This window comes from Acipenser ruthenus, chromosome 27 (genome assembly GCF_902713425.1).
Source record: "Acipenser ruthenus chromosome 27, fAciRut3.2 maternal haplotype, whole genome shotgun sequence".
Taxonomy (NCBI): domain Eukaryota; kingdom Metazoa; phylum Chordata; class Actinopteri; order Acipenseriformes; family Acipenseridae; genus Acipenser; species Acipenser ruthenus.
In genome coordinates, this window is record NC_081215.1 from 18,684,219 (window position 1) to 18,702,980 (window position 18,762).

The 18,762-nt window shown below is 38.9% G+C and overlaps 1 protein-coding gene across 4 annotated transcripts in view; it reads right to left on the reverse strand.

The window, feature by feature from the left end:
- LOC117432401 (tumor protein p53-inducible protein 11-like) overlaps positions 1–18,762 on the reverse strand; it is a 57,198-nt gene that overhangs the window by 10,622 nt on the left and 27,814 nt on the right. For 3 of the 4 annotated variants that reach the window (XM_059001977.1, XM_059001976.1, XM_034054287.3), the window contains 4 exons: positions 12,347–12,507; positions 4,075–4,133; positions 1,673–1,721; positions 813–909 (listed from right to left, as the gene is read on the reverse strand). In XM_059001977.1, the coding sequence (XP_058857960.1) occupies positions 813–909; positions 1,673–1,721; positions 4,075–4,133; positions 12,347–12,475 (334 nt within the window). In that variant the 5' untranslated portion in view covers positions 12,476–12,507. Of the gene's footprint in view, positions 1–812; positions 910–1,672; positions 1,722–4,074; positions 4,134–12,346; positions 12,508–13,907; positions 13,982–18,762 lie in introns of all 4 variants that reach the window. The other variant, XM_059001978.1, reaches the window with a different exon arrangement.

The following is an 18,762-nucleotide window of genomic DNA, read 5'->3' on the forward strand; positions in this document are numbered from 1 at the left end:
GGTTCACTAGGCATTTATTCCATTGTATTCCATACTTTTCTATTAGAAGGTTCTGGAAAGTCCAATCTAACAGCTGTACCGTCATTACATGCACAAACGATTTTTGGTTGTAGTGCAGCAGTTCTATTTACATATCAAAAGTGCTGGAGATCAATCGATACCACTGTGTTTGAAATGGCAGACACATTCAGTATTGACAGTGACAATTTGCATCTCTCCTCTGCATATGTTACAGATATATTTTGTTCTTTTGAAATACAAGGATAGAAATGAGACTCCAGTTGTATTGAGGTTTGTGCCAAAACCTGGAATGAAGTCTTTTTTTCCCCATCCCTGCATTAGCAAGCTGCAGTGTGAAAAAAATACAAGCATTCAATTTAGAGGAATTAAGTCAGGCAACCCACTTATTGGCATAATCTCAGAAGGGGACTTTATTATATCATTTTTTATATACAGATGAACCTGTTTTATATCACCTCGCTTAATATCATACCCCGTTTATTATCACGAGTTTTCAAAAACCACTCGCCATGCACCATATGTTCTTTGAGAAATTACCTCTCTTAATATCATCTCACAAACCCGCCTATTGTCATGTTTTGTGCAGCCTGCAGTTCAGTTACAAAACACCAACGTTATGAACATGTGGATCAAAACAACCATGAGTTTGTTAAAGACACTGCAGGAATACGTACAACACAGCAGGCAGCAGCAACAATAACGTACAGTAACGTGTTCTGAAGTAAACCCCACAGCCTGTTCAGTAACACCAAATCATTACAGCTGAGTAAAATCGAAGGATGGAAACATACTGAGAAGTGCCCCTCCATACAGTCTAATGGACATCTTGGTGCCAACGAGCTCCTCATCGAAGATGGCATCATACAGCTGGATAGGGAATGTGAGGGCCTGTGGAGGTATACAAAACACACAGCTTGTGGGAATCTCTTAATCTAGTAGCCCTGCCATTTACACTTTATTATTTGCCATACATACAGTCAGTTTATATAGGAGACCAATAAAAGACACTATTTGAATGATCTAAATACTACCACCTTTTAAATGTATACCTGCTCTATTGAGGAACTGTTCCCTCTACATAGCATCCCAACATATTTGGGATGGCCTCTCCTTTTGAATGCTGGCTTCTGTGAGAAAAGGTTTCCATCGATGTCTCATTCTAAGTGATAGAGGTGCCCTTTGACTGTCCACATGTCTGTCCCAGCTGCAGCTTCTTGTCTTGGGGATCCCACTCCACCGATCAGATTATTCGGAGAGACCGGTCTGCCTGCACTGGAGGCTATGCTTGTTTGTTTTGCTCTCATCTTTTGGGATACATTGTGCCAACTTTGGCAAGATCCTTGTGCTAAGTCCCTCCTGTGGAAACTGCTGAACGTAACAGTGCAACCTTTTAAAATTTGTGATCGATTTGGATGTCCAGTGTGATTCTGATCAGACTGTCTAGAGTAGTGTCTATTGATTCTCTGTGTGTAATGGATTTAGATTCTGGCAGTGTTTCAGTTCTAGCACTCCATCCGAAGATGGCGCTGTGGAGTAAATTAAGAATGCCCTCGGAATGTGCAATGTGTATCATCATGCAAATCACAGCCTCTAAACAGAAAAGGGCATGGAAACACTTATGGAAGCAATTTGTTAAATAAAATGTACATACCATTAAAGCCAAGACCGTAAGCATCACTGCGGAAACAACCAACCAGACCCTGTGATAAAACAACATTTCAATTTAACCTGGGGGAAAATGGAGGCAGCATTTAATATTTTAGCAAAGCTGGAAATTGAATTCAGATAAAGTAGGGAAGACAATACGTGCAGACACACAAACTTCCATGAGATTTGCATTCCTATCTGACCTTATTTCACATCAGTTAACAAATGTAAATGGCTGTGTCTGTTGCACAGCTTCCTATAGACTCATTGTAATGGCGTTTTAATATAGTCTTTGAAGTTAGATGTTCTAGAATATAACTACTGTATGGTGTGAATACTACTGCAAGTACAAATATTTCTTCAAACACCACCCCTCCTCCCCCATAGCCCGCATCTGAGTACATGCAGTATGTAACTTACATTTTTCATTATCATGACTGGGGTTAGTTGCTAGGTAGCTTGTAAGTAGGGTACAACATACCTGTATTCCTATTCCGGTAAGCTTTGGCCATTTAAAAGGTATTATCATTTTAAAATCCATTTCCTATATATATATATATATATATATATATATATATACACACCGTGCCTTGCAAAAGTATTCAGACCCCTGACCAATTCTCTCATATTACTGAATTACAAATGGTACATTGAAATTTCGTTCTGTTTGATATTGTATTTTAAAACACTGAAACTCAAAATCAATTATTGTAAGGTGACATTGGTTTTATGTTGGGAAATATTTTTAAGAAAAAAAACAAACTGAAATATCTTGCTTTCATAAGTATTCAACCCCTGTGCTGTGGAAGCTCCCAGTTTACACCGATGAAGAAATTGCCCTAACGAGGACACAATTACCTTACCATTGGCCTCCACCTGTGAACCATTAAAGTTGCTGTCACCTTTTCTGGATAAAAACCCCACTGTTGAAGGATCATTGGTCAGGCTGTGAATCTGAAGGAAAATGAAGACCAAAGAGCATTCTACAGAAGTTAGAGATAAAGTAATACAAATGCATAGATTAGGGAAAGGGTACAAAATAATATCCAAGTGTTTGGATATCCCAGTGAGCACAGTTGGATCAATAATCAGGAAGTGGAAGCTGCATCACACCACCCAGGCACTGCCAAGAAAAGGCCGTCCCTCAAAACTCAGCGCTCAAACAAGAAGGAGACTTGTGAGAGAAGCCACAGAGAGGCCAACAATCACTTTGAAGGAGCTAGAGTTCAGTGGCTGGGGGTGGAGTAATGATGCACCAGTCAACCATATCAAGAGCTCTGCATAACACTGGCCTGTATGGGAGGGTGGCAAGAAAGAAGCCGTTACTCAAAAAGTACCATCTGAAAGCACGTCTGGAGTTTGCCAGAAAGCATGAGAGTGACCCAGCTGCGATGTGGGAAAAGGTTTTGTGGTCAGATGAGACCAAGATAGAGCTTTTTGGCCAAAACTCAAAGCGCTATGTGTGGCGCAAACCTAACACTGCCCATGCCTCAAGACACACCATCCCTACAGTGAAGTATGGTGGTGGCAGCATCATGCTGTGGGGATGCTTCTCATCAGCAGGGACTGGGCATCTTGTTAAAATTGAAGGAAGGATGGATGGAGCAAAATACAGGGAAATACTACAAGAGAACATTCTTCAGTCTGCTAAAAAAATGAAGCTTGGGAGGAAATTCACCTTTCAGCAGGACAATGATCCCAAGCGCAAGGCCAATGCAACATTGGAGTAGCTCAAGAACAAAAAGGTGAATGTCCTACAGTGGCCCAGTCAAAGTCCTGATCTCAATCCCATTGAGAATCTGTGGCACTATTTGAAAATTGCAGTCCACAAGCGTCGTCCAACCAACCTGAACAACCTGGAGCAAATCTGCCAAGAAGAATGGGCCAAAATCACTCCGACACTGTGTGCAAAGCTGGTACATACTTACCCCAAAAGACATAAAGCTGTTATTGCAGCGAAAGGTGGCTCGACCAAATATTAATGTGTGGGGGTTGAATACTTATGCAAGCAAGATATTTCAGTTTTTTATTTTTCTTAAAAATAATTCCCAACATAAAACCAATGTCACCTTACAATAACTGATTTTGAGTTTCAGTGTTTTAAAATAAAATATCATAACAGAACGAAATTTCAATGTACCATTTGTAATTCAGTAATATGAGAGAATTGGTCAGGGGTCGGAATACTTTTGCAAGGCACTGTATATATATATATATATATATATATATATATATATATATATATATATATATATATATATATATATATATATATATATATATATATATATATATATAACTGTTGGTAACATGCTTTTGGGATGAGTTACTAAAGTCCTAAACTGCATGACAAATGCCCTTCAAACATATCAGTAGATCAACACCAAAGCAATAGAAGTCTTGTACCTGAGACCCAAAGGTTCCCGACCTGAAAATTTGATCTCGTTGCCCAGAACCTGACTGATCTGAAAAGAGAAATGAAAAGAAGTCGTTATTAGCAGTGATTACTGCAGTAAATTAAAAAAAAGACTTGTATACTAGATCACCCTTCTGTACATTTAGTAGTGCTTTTGCAGTAAAATAACCCATGAAAAAAACTTTTGAATCACCCTAACAAAATCCTCCCTTTTATTGGCAATTTGTTGTTACACCGTGTCAAAATTGCATACACAATTTTTAAACACTAAATAAATTTGTAACAATGTCCAGTACTGCATTCAAGTATTGATGCCCAAAAGCTGAAACATTTGTTATCTTGAAAAATAAATGTATTTCTCAGGATCTCATTTTGTTGCGAACAGAATAAACGAATCATGTTCTTAGAACGCTGTACTGTATTTCACAAGTAAATCCGAGGCAGGACCAGAGAGAGATGAAAACAGGCTTATGACAGAGAATGAGATTTACTGTTAGACAAACCAGACAAAGAAGGTTAACGAATGCTGAAGGTTTCCACAATTTACAAGTCAATCACGTCAAGGAATGGATTATTACAGCCTTGGGTCTGAGAGAACAGATCTGTCAACAAGCATTCTCACTGCCAATCGGGCTTTGCAGTGAGAATGCAGGTAACCTCATTTTCTAACAAACGCAATGCTCCAGGCTGGCACTGCTCCACACAGATTACCTGGTGATAGTGATGGCACAATTTACTATTTACTATTGGTGCAAGACTGTGAAGTAACACCCCCCCCCCCCAAAAAAAAAATGTGCAGAACAGCTAAAGTACAACAAAAAGAAAAAATACATCTGTGAACAAGACAGCAATCAATCAAGTAACAGTATATCTAAAATGTTTTAATGAATCAATTATGTAACAAGATTAATCAATTTGATTAATAACGCTATTTAGTTAATACTGAAACATATTAATAGCTTCAAATTAATCACAAAAACGTATTAAACATTGGCATCAATTGGATTTTTTAATTATTGTTATCAAGTACAAAAGTTAGTATGAAACGTTTCTATAAAAAAAAGCCCATAGTACAAATACGTTCAATACCACTAATTTAAGCGAAAACAACATTCTATGTACACATTTAACAAATTACTATCCCAAAAGCATGTCATTTTTTTTTTTTTTTTTTAAATACTGGAACAATGACCTACTGCCAGAGCGCTCGCTCTGCGTCCCGCCTCCAAATTGACATCTGTTAGCTCTGATTTGCGAATTTGTGTTTTGATTGACAGCCTGCCAATACTACCTTGCTGCCTGGTGACCTGTAAGTGTGGCTCCATTGACTCCATATTCAATGTGTTCAGCAGCTCATATCACTTCTGCTAAACAGGTTGAATGACTAATGACTATAGCGAGGTGATATGTAGCACGGTATGCAGGTCGTGATGCAATATGCATCATGATACATGTGATGGTCCCAATGAGCTTGAATGATGCATAATAAGATCAAATGGTCATTGATGATGGGTTTTACTTCAGATTTTTAAAATTATTTTTTTTATTAAATAAAGCAATTAAATGAGTTAGCGAGAGTATGTTTGCATACATGCCAACTGCTGGCATAAAAAAAATACTTCATTGAGGAACCATTTGGTGAACTACTGTACTACAATGCACTATGTTGTACATTTGGTCTTGTGTCACGATACAAACAATATACACTATAAGATATGTCGTGTAAAGAAAGTATCAAAATTCATCGATACACGCTGAATTTTTACACCACTAATAACCATTGTCAACTAATTTAACATGAGGTCTCTATTGGGCCTTACAGCTTTCATAGATTACATAAAACTGTACACATGAAATAGCTTCCCAGACATGACATAAATTTAAATTGGTTATGTGAGGGACTTACCAAACCAGCTGTATCTTCAGAGGAGCATTAAAAGCATACAGAATGTATTTTATATAGGATTGTATATAGTACTATGGTAATGTCAGGTTAAGCAGAGAATTGGTCTAGGAACTTCAAAAAATCCCTAGAAGAGCCGAAATGTTCATTTTTAACTTTTATGCTTGAATAAAACAGAACCCTGCAGCCATGCACTCCAGTAATGAATTATTTATTACTGTAACGTTTACATTAAATCTAATTTGTGATGGTTACACTTATAGTTACTTCTGGGAATCCAAATCCATAAAAAAAAATGACATCAGTCATCTTACTTTTAAGGACATTTATTTTTTCAGTGAAAAATAAATGTGGGAATTATTAAAAAAGCATTTTTGTTTTATTCATGTTAATCTGCAGCCCCTACTCTCCAGGAAAAACAGCTGTTCAGGGATCAGCCTGAACAGATACCAGCGCTGACATTTAAACAGCTACTGCATGGGCCTTTTCCTAACATTAAACATGTATATCTGTGCCATTGACAGTTGTTTTTACGTTAACCTTGAGGGGATAATAGTTGAAGTTCAACAACAATACTGGTGGTGTTTTAGAATTGCAGACTCGCCCCCCCCCCCCCCCCATATTGCTTCCCAATTAAGAGACAGACTAAAGTGCTTGTTGAGTACATTAGCTGCTGTGTGTTATTAAAGGCGGTTAGTTAGTCATGCATTTGTGTCAAACACCAATTAAGGGGTCTTTTGAAGGGAGGATTGGATAGATAATGAAGATATAAGTAGCTTGCAAAAAAACATGACCTTGCTTTTGTCTCAACATTCACACAATCTGCAGAAAAAGATATGTCTGTAACATGCACTTCTCTTCAGCAAGCATGGAACTTCAGGTTCTACAACTGTCAAGGGCTGCACAGTGAATAACGCCTAGTACCCCTCTGCCCCTCTGTTTTCACACTGGGCACTCCAATGTCTTACTTACAGAGATTATGTAAAGCCAGTTATTTTAGTGGACCGAAGATTTCACGTGTTTATATATTTTTTAAATGGAACGTCAGAATCTGGTATTGCAATAAAAGATTGTTCCTCAATGGTTTGGAGCAGTGTAGTTGAAAACTTGGCTATACACATTTTAAACCTACTTTACAAATCAAGTCTTTCACTGATTTGATCGCATGAGGTAACTATTGTTAATCATTAAGTCGGAAAATAATATGATGCAGGTACTGTATCGTATGTATCTTTGGACCCTAAACAGATACTGCAGTCAAGGCCTTGTTTATAAATAGCAGCTGAGTACAACAGTGTGTTTCTGGAGTGGCAAATGTCAATTTTCAAGTTTGACAGAACAGCATGAGGATACTGATATTAGATGGAACAACAACAAGGTGCAGTGTATATGGAAAAACCTGTAAAAATGTTAATACAAAAGGTACAGCAAACTTGAGCCAGTGGTTCAGAAGGTATTCGTTTAGGATAGTGTGTGTACTGTATTATTCTAAAGTCAATTAAACAAATTGCTATAAACATGTAAGAGGGTAACTAGTCACTTACTGAATTTACAGTGGGGAATGTAAGGACCTTAAGTATGAGTGAGAGAGAGGTTTTTTTTTTTTTTTTTGCTAAATGGAGGGATTTAGTAGATGGAGAATTTCAGTATAACTAATACTGTACGTGCAAAACCAGCACACACACATTCCACCTAATGGGACCACAAATCCTTAACACTATCGTTTGTGGATGAAGACTACATCTCCCAATTGTATACGTATGTGAATCAAAACTGACTTCAGCTTTGAGAAAGACTTTTAGTTGAAACATTTTGTCATTGAATTTGGTATTTCAAAAAGCCCCTGTAAACTAAAAGAAATTCTGTTAAGCGCAGTTATCTTTTCTATCCAGTGTCATGTTGCTGACATTGAAACACACACAGCTGCAGGGAGGAAGGAAAGGGCAGTCCATGTCCAGAAATAACAGGAGTTTGAATGTCAAGGACGTGCTGAGGAAAACAAACAGGTAGTAACAGAGCAGGACCAGAGAGGGGCGGCTTAGCAGGCTTCCGACCGTTATTTACAGGAACTGATTCATTACCCTGACCTCTCATCAAACAGTAACTGGATTCCACCCAACATGGAGGGCTGCAGTACCTCAGCTGAATGTACATACTCAGCACATTCATAAGAGATGCAGAACCCATGGCAGTGGTTAACTCACGGGGGAATCCTTAACAAGTAGTTTTCACTTAGGTCCACAGCCTCTTGCAGCATAGAAACATATTATATTTGATGTCTAGTGGCAGTTTTGGACAGCTGTAGGGTGTCAGAGCTGGAAGACAATGCTGTGTTCTTTCAGTGCTCGTTTACTGGGATGTAGAGTGATGGAGAGATGAGAACAGTGATTAACCTTTTCAGTGCCGAAGCAGAGAGGCCACAAGGTATTGTTATTTAAATATAAATGTTGAAGAGGCTCACATAGTAAAAGCACCATCACTTCCAGTGCAGGGTAAGTCATGATAGTATGGTGTTAATTGCACTGCCAATTTTGGCTGAGGGTCCACAGGGAGCACTGCATTTGCCTTTACAAACCCACGGGTTCAGGAGTAAAATGGTTAATCTCACTGCGCTTCTGTGACTACTGTGTGTCAGACTCCTGATTTTAATCCAGACTAAATGAGGCCTTGCCTCCTGGGTTCAGTAACTTAGGTTCTGTGGATGAAGAGGTGGCTGGCTTTATCTTCAGTCTTCCTGATTTTTTGTACGCCATTTGATTTTCTTGTACATTGTAAGTTGTAATCTTGTGAGATGTTGCAGCAAATCAAGTCAAATGGATGGAGAAGGGAACAGTATGACCAGCTCGAGAGAATATATTTTCAGCGAATAGCTTTTTATGTATTTAATATATATTTAAGCACCGTTTCAGAAGTCTTACAAGCTTTTACACGTATTTAGTATCCAGTTCACCAAAGCTTTTAGATTTTATCTAATGTTATGTGGTTGTAAAATGTTTAAACAAAAATTTAAGAAACAAAGTAATGCAATTTGTACTGCAGCACAGTATAGCTACCTTGCTTATTTGCTGTCTAAAAGTAACACCTACATCAAAGCTGTATGAGTCACCGATTCCCTTGACAGGCTCTAATAAAGACATTTCAACAGTAATGAACAAAATGAGGGAGTTCAAAAGATGTGCTTTTTTCTTATTGATTTTGTTTTTTGCTGCTTTGAAAGGTTTAAGGACATGAAACCACAGCAAACTAGGACGGCTGTGATTCCTTTTGACGTTATAATAATCTGAGATTTTTTTCCTGCAAAGCAGGAATTCAAATTCAGTTCATAATTACATCATGCTGCCTCTCCCCTGTCTACTTCCAAAACAACTTGGCAGACGGGCAGCAATCAACCTGTATGAGTCTGAGAGACGGGAAACAACCAACCAACAATAAAGTGGCCAAGACGGTCACCAACCAGTGACTGAGACAGGCACTAATCAGAAAGAGGCAGAGACGGATAGGTACAAACCAACCGACGAACCAAAACCAGAAACTGACACCAAACAATCAACCAACCAACCAACCAACCAACCAGAAAGAGGCAAAGACAGGTAATGACCAACCACATAGAGGCAGAGTCAGGATCCAAAGAACCAACCAGAAAGAGGCAGAGGGACTGGTCAACGGAACTGAGGGGGAGACACCAACCAGCCACAGGACTGAAGGGGAGACACCAACCAACCACAGGACTGAGGGGGAGACACCAACCAACCACAGGACTGATGGAAGGCCTTTAACCAACCAACCACAGGACTGAGGGAGAGGCACCAACCAACTACAGGACTGAGTCGGAGGCACCAACCAACCACAGGACTGAGGGGGAGACACCAATCAACCACAGGACTGAGGGGAGGCCTTTAACCAACCAATCACAGGACTGAGGGGGGGCGGCACCAACCAACCACAGGACTGAGGGGGAGGCACCAACCAGCCACAGGACTGAGGCAGGACCCCGCCAGCTAACCAACCAACCAACGAACCACAAGCCAAGAGAGGCGGGACCCAGTCAGCCAACGAACCGCAGGCTGAGAGGGGAGGGACCCCACCAGCCAACCAGTAACGAAGCAGACAAGCATGTACTCAGTAACAAACCAGAGTGCCCATCATTGAGGGGGAGGCACCAACCAACCAACCACAGGACTGGGAGGCGGGACCTCTCCAACCAGACGGGCATGCACCCAGCAACAAACCAGAGTGGCCATCATTGGTACATCTCAGGCAGGCACCAAGCAACCAATGAGAAATGGAGAGCAAGGAGTACATGCAAAGATTATTTTGTCATTATGAATCATCATCTCATGAGTCTCTATTATTATTATTATTATTATTTGCCATTGCAGCTACAGGGTAATCAAGTATACATAGGATTTATACAATTTAAGACAATTTAAGACAAATTCGCCTGACTCGTGTTCTGTAGATGTCTAAAGATTATTTAAAATATAAATAATTCAATAATTTTCTATAAAACAAGCTGAAAGCTTGGAAGAGGTCACGTAGGTTGTCACTGCAAGTTTTGCTGAGCTTTTTGGCAAATTACTCTCTGTGACTACTTAAAGTGTGGAGGGCTTCAAAGCATTCACAAATGTACAGGAACAAGTTAGAGTTAGGGTTAGGGTTAGGGTTATCTGATTTTTATTATATTTTTCAATAGGAAATATAGTAGGCCATTATTGAATGTATGGGGTATACTTAACTACACCACACTGCCTCCAGTCCCTAAGCTCCACTGCTGCTCCACACTGCCTCACAGAGTGTTTCATAATTAGTTAAAGCAAACCCCACACCCTTCATGTGGGTGTCAAAGCTCTATGACTTATCGAGTAAAAAATAAAATGACAACCATATTAGCATTTTGTGCACAGACTCAGAGCTCAACGGGTGGAAAGCCATTGCCTTTAGGAGAATCGCACACCCATTCTGCTTCACTAACTTCTCTATTAATAAGAATGTGCCAGGTTTCAGCGGCCTATTGTAGCACACTTGTAACCTAGCAACAGGGGAGTTAACTCTCTAACTCTACTGGAGTAAACTTACTATGGTGCATTTTGAGCGAACCTAGGACTGAGGACTGATTTGAACACCTGGCTGCAAATGGAGTTCTTTTTTCCTTATTTGAGACAGACCAAGAGATACGTAGACTTTACAAAACTGCCACTACATTCACATTCTTAGTAACTTCTCAGACCCCCAACCAAAAGTAATATTTGTAGTTTAGCTGCACCGTCACCATAATAACATCCAAAGTACAGTATCTCCCATTCCGTACCGAATCTAACCTTAGCTGGACATTCACAGACTTTCTATGACATGTTTTTGGTTATGTTGACATGGTATTAGGTATAATCTTAATTTTTAGAAAAATCCATACACAACATGTGCTATGCTGTTTAAGAATAAAATATTGATTATGATACTAGAAAATTCTTAGGGCAGCAGAGGATATTTTAATGCATTTGTTTTGTGTTTATTTGATAACAAATATTGGACATTTAAAATTGTCTGATGTATGCTTAATCTTGGTGCTAGGTTTTTAATTTGTAGTTTAAAGGTTCATTATTGTCAGCCAAGTGCTTTTTCCATCTCAGGATCACAGTTACTTTAAAATGACATTTTAACTGCAAATTACAAGTTCAAAATAACTTGTAAAGCCCCCAAATAAATGCACACGTTATCTCCTTTTGCTGAAATGGTCCAGCATAGAGATCAAAGGTACAGGTGCATTCGGAGGTAATTTAATCAAATATTTACTATCTACACAGCAAACTAGTCATTTTCTTTTGAAAGGACGTTGAAAGTGCAGTGGAAGCCAATCAGATACGCCAGTGACATTCATGGCTGGTTTCATAGGGTCTAATATTAGTCTAATCAATGTTAACTTGGGTAAGATAGTCCAAAATTAGAACTAAAACCGGGGTCTGTGAAACTATCCTTCAGTGTGGGACACCACTCTTGGCAAAACTGTAGATGAAGTTGTACATCTAGGAAATGGAGGTCCTAAATAGATAGAAATACAACTCCTAATGCATAGCAGTTTCAACCATTCCAGGTTTTACTATGAGCTTGATTAGCCACATCGTATAGGTAACAAACTCAGGTGTGTCATATTAAACTCGTAGTAAAACCAGGAATGGATTAAACTGCTGTGCAATAGGGGTCTTATTTTCATCCCTGTCTCCATCAGAACTGTATTGAATCCACTACTTCCTACTTTGCAGAATTCAAATTTAAACTGTATACATCAGTTTCTTCTCTTGAAAGCTTCAATAAGCATCTCCTTACTGTACTTGTTAAATTACAGGACAGCGAGTTATCCTGACCTTAGACCTGTGCACTTCTCCATCGTCGTCCTCCCCTCCGACCCCAAGGATCTTCCTGGTCTTCAGCCGGCTGACTAGGTCTGACTGGCTGTGCTTCTTCATCAAGGGGGGGTGTGATTTGGTGGCCATGGTTCACACTGTACTGAAGAGAACTCCCGAAACTACAGAAGAGAGAGAGAAAGATGCAGTTGGTTAAACCAGGTGAGTACCACTGAGAACAAGCTTGTATAGGGTTGTAAAAAGAATCCATTATCATGATCTGTAATTTATTTAGTTTCTGATTGTTTTATTGTACTGAAGAAATACTAATTCATAAATCATGTTTCTGGCAGTCATTCAAAGCTAAAAATGATCAGCGCATTGGATGAAAAATGTAGGGATGCAGGTGGTGAAAGTGCCAGTAAGGTGGTGAAAATTGGAAATAGGCTGGGTTAATTCTAAACAGTATCTTACTTTAAATAAAACAAGACCAAGAAGTTTCTTTCGTCTGACAAGACGACTCAGGCCTTTGCTAGGCTTTTTATTTTTAATAGGATAGTAATTTTGCGTATGTGTCTAAACAACGGTGAAATGACCCCTTTGAATTGTTTTGAGAGCAGTACTTTACTCTCTAAACACAATGGATACTGCCAACAGACTGAAACTTAAACAAGCCTTTTGAGGTTTGGCAACCTAGTTATTGACTTGATTTAAGGCTACCTTGTCATACGAATATGATTTGACTGCAACTCCTGACACATGTTTCAAGAAACGCATTTTATTCTGGTTGCTACTATGCTGCGTTAACCTCCAATTGTTTGACTATTAAAATCCAATATACAGAGGGCATGTAGAGAGGCTTGATATATTCTAGTAGAGCAGTCAATCATACTACTTTGGAAAGTACAGATAAAAATTATTCTCTGCCTTAGAGATGAAAATAAAGTACATAAGGTTTCCAGTAGCTTCTATGTATACTGAGAACATCAGACGACGCCTGATGAATACAGACACAAGTAGATTTGAGAATATCAGGTGGTGAATAGAGCAGTGAGAGTGACAGACAGGGTGGAATCAATAAAAGCACAGCAGAAAGAAGGAAAGCAGCCCAGAGGTGTGAACAATCACTAAAACTCCCGAACACATAAGTGACTGACAGGTGGCACCCAACATAGGAGGCTGTGTGGTCCAGTGGTTAAAGAAAAGGGCTTGTAACCAGGAGATCCCCGGTTCAAATCCCACATCAGCCACTGACTCATAGTGTGACCCTGAGCAAGTCACTTAACCTCCTTGCGCTCCGTCTTTCGGGTGAGACGTAGTTGTAAGTTCACACACCCTAGTCTGTGTAAGTCGCCTTGGATAAAGGCGTCTGCTAAATAAACAAATTATAATTATTATAATGAGCACACCATCTCTGCTGGGGTTATGTATCTGTCCTGGACTCATTTACCTACCGTGTTCAATAGGAGAAATGTAACACACTACACAGTATGTATGTGCATGGTCCCCTACGACACCTTAGCAAGGGAGATAGACATTACTTGATAAACATGTGTAGAAAATCAATAGTACTGTATTATACCCAAATTGAACCTCAACGCTCTGTAGGTGGTTCGTCTAGGATTAAAAGGTCAGAGGATTGAGGAACCCAGGAATCTACAGGACACAAAAGTCACTTGATTATTAAATACTGAAGAAAATCCAATACAATAATAATTAATTTTGTTAAGTTTGTTGTTTACAGCTACACGGCTAGACTGCACAATGATACTGCTTCCCAGGTAAGTGAAATGTACAGTACATTCCTGTTAGCTGACTTTTTGTTCTGCAATCACCGTTTTTGCCTCACAGAAGTTCCTGTTCAGCTGCCAAATCCTTCAATCCTTTGTTCGTTTTTTCCTTGTTAAGACCTGGAACAATTTCTGACCGACTTCACTGACAGTCCTTGAAGCAGGCTGGTATTTGTACTATCTGGAGCTGGCCAACAATTTTATGGGGGGAGGGGGGGGGGGGGGGGGGGCTTGGGACACTCACTTAAGATATAAAATGGCATCGCAAATCAGTCCTACACCTGAGTGGGTGCCGGGGGAATAGCATGCTGCTAGATTTAGTTGGTAAGCCGTGTCCTAAAACTGCTATACTCCACAGAGACTAGTCTCATTTCAGACCCCTTCACACACAGTGTGGCAGTAATGAAGTCGGGTTGAAGGCAGGGGAACAGCAAAACAATTAGGCCAAGGCTTTTCCATGTTTCTGAAAAGATGCTTTAACAGAATTAGTAAAAAATCCTCCTAGCACTACTCCTGCATTGAATAAGTATAACAACTGTCTCGGCTCACAGCATTGTGCTTATTATCCAGCAGTCGTTGCTATCTGGGCTATTGTAACCTTTACCATCTTAAAAAGATAAGGACAGCTTGGTATCATGTTTAGTCTTGTACTCCAACCCAGTGAAGGTGAATGAAATGAAAATAATAACAAGGCCTCTTTCAGTGCACGGTGCTGATTTGGATATGAGCGATGGACATTGTGCAAGAGTAGAAAATGACAACTCACGTCAAATGACTTTTCACTTACTGTGCACTGCTTATGGGATTATAAAGAAGCACTGTATGTGCCACCACTGGTTTGTTTTGTTTGGCCGGCCCATTGTTTTCATAGTTGTACAGTGGTTTCAGTATTGTCTCCCAATTAAAGAAATGTATAAAAAAGTTGAATTTTCTGCCTAGCCAACCACCCTGGACGTATGGTTCTCACATTATATCATTTTTACTTGGTGCAGATCCCTGAATCATTCATTCTTACCAGTTCTGATGAACTACTATATCAAAAGATAGGGGTGTGAAGTTCATCTCAACCTGCAAGAAACCCATTTACAGGTAATTATGGCATTAAAATGGTGGTGGTGGTGGTGGGGTGTTAAGCACCTAGATGGTGCACTGGGTTTACTTGCTAGCCTCTTGCACCTTTCACTGCTTGAAGATTGGGTTTCATTACCTTAAAAGGTCCGTGACACAACTATCACAGAATTGCTAGTCTCTGCAGTGAATTCAAGCATGAATTTATGAATTATACAGTAGACTACACACCATACATTATATATATATATATATATATATATATATATATATATATATATATATATATATATAAAAAAAAATCTGCAGTTTGTGAATAATTTATATTACAGCTCCTGCCACAGACCATAAAATACTGAGCAATAAAGAGCAGACAACACTGGTAGCTGAACACGTATTAACTAGTAAAGCAGGGTGGCTTGCGTGCATTTGTGGTTAGATTTGCAACCACAGAGCATACTTCTCACCTCCAGTCGCAAGAATTAGAAAGATATAATGATAAGTGCCAGATACTGTACTTGGAATTTGTGACCCTTACTGTGCACCCTCGGTGAGCGAGCACACTTTGACGTTATTTGCTGCGTAAACACCATTCTAGTTTCTTTTTTCCTTTTAAGAAAACTTACTTGCATGTTACCAATTAAGAAAATATAAATATAAAAAAATACAGTACTAATATGAATTATATACGGTATTTCTATGTTTGTATATAAACGTTTAAGGTCTTTCATTAAATAGACTCGCAATTAAAACAATGTATGACATATTTGGTATAAACTAGAGTATCATAACTTTGTATGGGGATTTAAAAAAAAAACTAAACTTGTTCTAAGAAGCGTCAGTAACTGGAATCTGTAGACATTTTGTTCCTGTAAAATGAACTTCAGTGAGTGACAGCTAAACGGTTAAGAGACTGTACTAAATATCCATCCAGAAAGACTAGCATCTCATCTCAAGAGCAGAACGCCCTGTCACCATGCTTGATGAGATCTGGCTCTGAGAGGACAGAAAATATACTGGGCCACCAACACCATGTCCTAGTCTGCAGCAGCAGCCGCAGAGTACTGACCAGGCCCAGCCCAGCCATGCTGGGTCATTGGGGATATTCATTCCCCCACGCATCCCATACAGTACAATGCCACTGTGAACCCTGTTTTTATTTAATTCCATTCATTTTAACACCTTTCTTCCTATTGTGTACGCAACAGTTTTTAAAAAAAATTTTTTTATCCATCACTAAAATGTATACTATCTAACTGAGTTTCTTGAAATAATGCTTTTCACAATGTATAAATACTTTTAAAAACTGCATATACATTCTTAAGACTTAATATTATAGATGCTAACTGGATTATTTACGTAACCCATTAGAAGCACCCTTGTGTTTTTTTTTTTTTTTGTTTTTTTTTTTTATGACAGTCATATAATTTTACTGAAATTAAAGGTCATACCAGGTCATTCTTCTACCAAAAAAAAAAAAAAAAATGGTACAAATAATGAATGCTCTTTGTAAGCATTTCGGTAGGGTTTGCACTGTAGGTCTGTGGTGATAAGATTTGGGACAAAGTGACTGATATGCCTCAATCAATTCTATTAATCCTAGACAAGCAGAACAAAAATCAATAATTGATAAGGAGACAAGGTCCTTCCAGACCTTTCTCATTAAAACAAAATACTGGCGAAGGGATGACAGAAACTGTATAAAGCAATTCTTAGCAGATATCTTTGTCTAGTGCCACACTTGAATTTTATTTAGTCTATCAAGTGAATTAGTCTAATAGTAATGCGGTTAGAAGCTGAGGAAGCCTTGTTGCTAAAATGATTACAAGCGAAAGGCATCAAGAGTGGGTTGCTGCCATGGATCAAATTATTTTTAAAATCTATTTATTTATTTAAGCTTCTCTCCCTGCCAGCCACTTCAGTGGAATTTCACTAAATCTCCCTGACACTTCTGCTACTGCTACTGCAATTCTCTGACCCAAACTGTAGTACATTCTAGATGCGTAATTGTCAGGAAGGAAGAAAAGTTACAGTGTAAAACTACCAAACAATTCATCAAACAATTCATCCAAACTGTACTAAACAATTCAACCAAACTGTTTCAAAATCAGGGCCCAGTATTTCTTTTTTTAAAATGTTTTTATTCAGTAAGGGTTGAAAATCACCACCTCGGAAAAAACAAAAATGCTTTGGAGTATTTTCCTAACAAGTATCATGTGTAGATGCACATCCCCTGGCGTGACCTAAATACTGTACAAAAGTCTAGCTATCAGTATCATAAGAAAGCAGCCCACCCAGACCTCCAGTACAGTGTATCCACTGTATGTGTGTGAAAATCTAAGCAGGACATACATGGAGATGGACAGTCAAGCATCTTAAACCTCCAGAATCAGGTACTCTCAACTGATCCAAACCATGTTTCATCACACTTGGCCAAGCTGGCTTTTTTAGATGCAAAATGTAAATATCAATGGATGTACGTACGGGTATCTCAACTACAGTAAATCTCTGTTGCCTAACTAAGGACAATGGAGACAACCAGTTCCTAAGACAGATAGATAGGTATTGGACCAAATTATCAAATCGGTTACTATGATCTAGACTCACAGAATCAAGAATTCACTTGTATGAATGACAGCCCTGATGAAGATGTATCTGATGCTCAATGTTCTTAATAGAACAAAAATGTGATGGTCGGTTGCACAAGAGGCTAATATCTGTCTCTCCGGGATATGCCTCCCCACGGTGGGGGATAATATAGTACAGTGTGACGATTTCTTTCAACAGCTGTCTGATCCTGTCATAGTGGCAGGACGTTCTGTTACAGGAAACACACTGTTAATTAACCGCATATACAGAGCCGACTATTCGTTCAAACTGACACCATGCAGGTCAGTAATCCTTCAGTCATTTAAATATGTGCACCAAGCGAGCCTTCAACAGCTATTCATTTAATGTGAACATTGTGTTCCAAAAACATTCTGCTTTGTAAATGCAATAAAACCTGATGTGCTCTTACTGCTCCATTTACCATCATTAGGAGTATACAATTGAAAGCATCAATACTTAAAAAAAAAAAAAAAAAAAAAAAAGAAATCAATCAAAATACTAATGTTCCGTTTGATTTAATTCCCCATCACTTTGTAACACTGTCTTTCTAAGTGCATGCAAATCACATTTGCAGAACTACTACTACACAGGTCTGAAGCAGGTTACAGCTTTGAATTCTGTGGTTGTTCTATAACCAACCTCACCTTTAGACCATATTTTGATCTACAGAGTAGGAACAGGCCATGGTCAACATAGCACAGAATTTATTCTTAACATACAATTTCCTGTCTCCCATTTAAAAAATAAATAAATAAACAAAGTCTGACAAGCTCTCATGTGGAGCCATGTTGAGGTCAGACTTCATGCCCAATAAGGCCCCCTTAACTAACACACACTCCAGAAGGTGTGCAAAGGAATGTCCATACTAAGTTGCATCTCAATTGGATGACTGGTTCTCAAGATGTAGCTAATGATGGAAGTGTGAAATACAGTTTGGGAACCTCAACTATATCTTCATTGCCAAAGCTA